The sequence below is a fragment of the Carlito syrichta genome, unplaced genomic scaffold (genome assembly GCF_000164805.1).
Source record: "Carlito syrichta isolate Samal-C Ts95f unplaced genomic scaffold, Tarsius_syrichta-2.0.1 Scaffold303014, whole genome shotgun sequence".
NCBI lineage: Eukaryota > Metazoa > Chordata > Mammalia > Primates > Tarsiidae > Carlito > Carlito syrichta.
In genome coordinates this window covers 167,096-171,807 of record NW_007247110.1, presented here as the reverse complement: position 1 = coordinate 171,807, position 4,712 = coordinate 167,096, and the positions used below count along the sequence as shown (strand labels likewise).

Below are 4,712 nucleotides of genomic sequence, written 5' to 3'. Positions count from 1 at the left end.
AAAAAAAAAAAAAAAAAAAAAAAGGCTTAGTCATCGTTTGGTGGGAAATGGTGACCAGAATTTGGAAACAGATTGTGGGTAACATCGAACATTGCTTTAAGCTTGAACTGTAGCCAGGCGTGGTGGTGTGTGCCTGTAGTTCCAGCTACTTGGAAAGCTGAGGCAGAAGGATCGCCCGAGCCCAGCAGGTCGACACTGGAGTGGCTGTGAGCGTGCCACCGCACTCCAACCTGGGCGACAGAGTGGGACTCCAGCTCATACACACACAGAAAAGACATGGACTGTCTCTAATTTTGGGATAGGGACATTATCACTTGCCTGGGTCTCCCCTGCTCCCTTGATACCTACCATAGCGCAGGGTACACCGTGTCCTCCAAAATGTTGAATGGATGGAGAAGCAATGTCTGTGTCCAGTCAGCTGGGTAATGAGGAAAGCAGGGGTCCAGAGAAGAGGGAAATCCACAGAGTCCAAGTGGTGGGATGGGAACATGCCTCGGCGCCCCATCAGAACCGGTTCTAGGGCTGCTGGAAGATTAACTGGAAGGCATATAAGATACCTGACACTGATCGGGCTCAGTGGCTGACATCAGTAATTCCAGCACTTTGAGGGGCTGAGGTGGGAGGATTACTTGAACCCATGAGTTTAAGACCAGCCTGGGCAACATAGTAAAACCTAGTCTCTACAAAATAAAAAAAATAAGCAGGTATGGTGGCACACGCCTGTAGTCCCAGCTACTCAGGAGGCTGAGGCAGAAGGATTGCCTGAGCCCAGGATGTCGAGGCTGTGGTGAGCCATGAGTGTGCCACTGCACTCCAGCCTGGGTGACAGAGTGAGACCCCAACTTAAAAAAAAAGATACCTGGCACTGTGCCTGGCATAGCAGGTGCTCACACATTCGTAGCTTTTTGTTTGAAGGCTAGAGACGGGGGAGGAGGAACGCCTGCAGTCTGCCCATCTTTATGTGTTGGGGCTAAGGGTGTAGGTTCTACGTGAGATAAAGCTGAGTTGAAGCTCTGGTTTGTGAGCCTCAGTGCCCTCACCTGTAAAATGGATACAATAACCCGAGCGATTGTGTAGGTAACTGTTTCACCTGGGCCTCCAATCCTCTTGACCTCACCCATCTAGTTCTGAAAGGACTTATTTGAGTCTCTCCAGGCATCTGAGGGGAAGGCAGACTAGAGATTAAAACTCCTGTTTTACAGGTAAAGAGACAAGTGAGAGGGTAAGTGACCTCCCAAGCAATGTGTAGTCATTCTCTTGCTAGAGCAGATGCTTCTTTTTTGTTGTTTTTTTTGTGAGTTGGAGTTTCACTCTGTCGCCCAGGCTGGTGTGTGCAGTGGCACACTCACGGCCACTCCAGCGTCGACTCACTGGGCTTCAGCAGTCCTTCGTCTCGGTCTTCCAAGTAACCAGAACTACAGGTGTGTGCTACCATCCCTGGCAAATTTTTTTTTTTTTTGAGTTAGAGTCTCACTCTGTCGCCCAGATTGGAGTGCAGTGGCCGCTCCCGGCCACTGTAGCCTCAACCTGCTGGGCTCCGGCGATCCTTCCGCCTCAGCCTTTCCGAGTAGCTGGAACTACAGGCGTGCACTACCACGCCCGGCTAATTTTTTGATTTTTATTGTAGAGATGAGGTGTTGCCAAGTTGCCCAGGTGGGTCTCAAACCCGCAGGCTCAGGCAATCCGCTCACCTCAGCCTCCCAAAGGCGTGGGATTACAGGCTGAGCCACCGAGCCCGGCTAATTTTTTTTTTTATTTTATTGTAGAGATGAGGTCTCGCCAAGTTGCCCAGGTGGGTCTCGAACCCATGGGCTCAGGCAGTCCACTCGCCTTGGCCTCCCAAAGTGCTGGGATTACATGCTGAGCCACCGAGCCTGGCCTAGAACAGATTCTTCTAATAGGACACCTGCTATTTATTGAGCACTTTCTGTATGCCAAGAGTTGTACACACAGTCTCACTGGATTCTCCTTCAAACCCAAGAAGCAGGTCGGGTGTGGTGGCTTGAGTCTATAATTCTAGCATTTTTAAAGGCCGAGGTGGGAGGATTGCTCGAGGCCAGGAGTTCGAGATAGCCTGGGCAACATAACACGAGAAAAAATTAGAAAAAAAAATGGAAGGAGTAGCTAGGATCAGCATCCTCATTTGGTACATAAGACATTAGAGTACAGAGAGGAATGAATTAGCTCTCAGGATCACATTCCTAAGAAGTTCATGATGCAACTAGGTGGCTTGTCTTTGGACCTCACAGCCCCACAGATTGTGAGGCTAGAGTGCCCTGGAGGAAGCCATGGGACCCAGCACCGGGGTCCTCCCAAAGCTGCAGAGCAAACTTCCTACCCACGGGGTGGACTGGGCAGGACTGCCTACGAGAGGTGATGGGAAGCCAGGGCAAACACAGGACACACCCTACCTGGTCAAGCCCGGCCACCCGGCAGGAGAGGAGACACCTGGACAACAGGCCTACGTGTCGGTGACTTCCGCCCCTGATCCCTTGTTCAGCACTGGCCTCTCGCCTCTGCAGGAGTTTCTCTGTGACCAGAAGTATAGCGATGAAGAGAACCTACCAGAAAAGCTCGCAGCCTTCAAAGGTAAGGTGGGGCTGGCTGCCCGGCCATCCCGGGAGAGCTGGGCTGGCCCCTCACCCCAGCATGTGGGATGCCTTAGCCCCACAGGGCTAGACTCTGGCCCTGTTGCATTCAGCATGCTCCCCCCTTCCTGGCAGGCTTGGAGACATGGCCTCTCCTGGAGAGGTGGGGACAGGCCTCCCACCTGCCACTGCAGGCCGCCTCACCCCTCGCCAGCAGGGCCCGGCCTGGCCCCTGTCTGTCCCCCGGCTGCCTGTGGGCTCGGGCTGGCTCCTGTCCGCCCCTGCCCGGGCCCTGCTGGCTCCCGGGCCCTGCACACAATCGACTCATTGTGAGTGGCTCTGGCCTCTCCCCCTCTGCAACTGAGTGTCTCAGGAGCCCCTGCGGAGAATGGACGTTTGTGTAGCCATAGTGGGACAGGGGGGCAGAGTTTCTGCCCATTGAATCCCGGCAGCACGGGATGAAAAGAAAACAGGGCCTGGGAGCCCCCGCACAGAGAGGGGCAGCATAAAGCTCCCTCTGTTTGGGGCCCCGGGGCTTGGTTTCCAGCCAGCACCTCGAAAGGAGAGGAGCCGTGAGCGTGAGCGTAAGGAATGCGCAGAGCCACACCTTTCCTGCCTGGGGGCCGCACCTGGGCTCTCCAGAGGACACATGGCAAATATCCTGGAAGTCACAGCCCCTTCCTAGGTGTCTGCAGTATGGGCATCTCCAACCAGGTGCGGTGGCTCAAGCCTGTAATCCCAGCATTTTGGGGGACTGAAGCAGGAGGATCGATGGAGCCCAGGAGTTCGAGACCAGCCTGGACAAGATAAGGAGACTTCGTCTCTACCAAAAAAAAAAAAAAAGATTAGCTGGGTGTGGTGGCACACACCTGTAGTTCCAGTTACTTGGGAGACTGTGGCAGGAGGATTGCCTGAACCCAGGAAGTCAAGGCTGCCGTGAGCTGTGATCATGCCACTGCACTCCAGCCTGGGCAAAAGAGTGCAATCCCAACTAAAAAAAAAAAAGTCTCCGCAAATCGCTTACAGCTTGGTTGTCCTCAAGCTGGATACCAATGGCTAGGAATATTAATAACAGCAGGAGTTTGTTGACCATCAACCTGTGGGAAGCACTTCTCATGTGGCATGGTGTACTCCCCAAATCACCCCAATCCACAAGGAGGGAGATGGTGCACTTGCTCATTTAAAGATGAAGAAACTAGCCAGGCAAGGTGGCTCATGCCTATAATCCCAGCACTTTGGGAGGCTGAAGTGAGAGGATTGCCTGAGCCCTCAGGTTCGAGACCAGCCTGGGCAAATTGGCAGGACCTCAACTCTACAACAAATCACAAAAAGTAACCAGGTGTGGTGGCACATGCCTACAGTTCCAGCTACTTGGAAGGCTGGGGCAGAAGGATCACCTGAGTCCAGCAGGTTGAGGCTATGGTGGCTGGGAACATACCACTGCACTCCAGCCTGGGTGAGAGTGAGACGCCAACTCAAAAAAAAAAAAGAAGAAACTCAGGCTCAGAGGGAGAGTTGTTGTTGACATGGGCACACGGTTCTCATAGGTCGGAGCTGGAACTTGAGCCCATGCCGGTCTGGCTTCAAAGTCCATGTGTTTTTTTGTTTTGTTTTGTTTGTGTCAAGGTCTCACTCTGTCATGTGAGCACAATCATAGCTCCGTACAGCCTCGACCTCCCCCTGGGCTCAGGTGATTCTCCTGTCTCAGCCTCCCGAGTAGCTGGGATTACAGGCACACGCCACTATGCCTGGATATTTTTTTAAAAATTCTTTGTAGAGATGAGGTCTTGCTATGTTGCCCAGGCTGGTACTCAAAATTCCTGGGCTCAAGTAATCCTTCCACTTTGGCCTCTCAAAGCTGGTGTGCCCGATCAGTCATGCTCTTAACCATTAGGCTATGATGCTTGTTATGCTGAGGAAAAGAAGAAAAATTTTATTTTATTATTATTTTTTTTTTTTGAGTTGGAGTCTCACTCTGTCGCCTAGGCTGGGGTGCAGTGGTATTCTCATGGCCACCACAGCCTTGACCTGCTGGGTTCAGGTGATTTTTCTGCCTCAGCCTCCCAAGTGGCTGGAATTACAGGCGAATGCCACCATGTTCAGCTAATTTTTTTTTTTTTTTTT

General features: G+C 52.4%; 1 protein-coding gene across 1 annotated transcript in view; it reads left to right on the top strand.

The window, feature by feature from the left end:
* AIF1L (allograft inflammatory factor 1 like) overlaps positions 1-4,712 on the top strand; it is a 21,411-nt gene that overhangs the window by 7,294 nt on the left and 9,405 nt on the right. Inside the window, exon 2 of the mRNA XM_008057452.2 lies at positions 2,523-2,589. Within this exon, the coding sequence (XP_008055643.1) occupies positions 2,523-2,589 (67 nt within the window). The remainder of the gene's footprint in view (positions 1-2,522; positions 2,590-4,712) is intronic.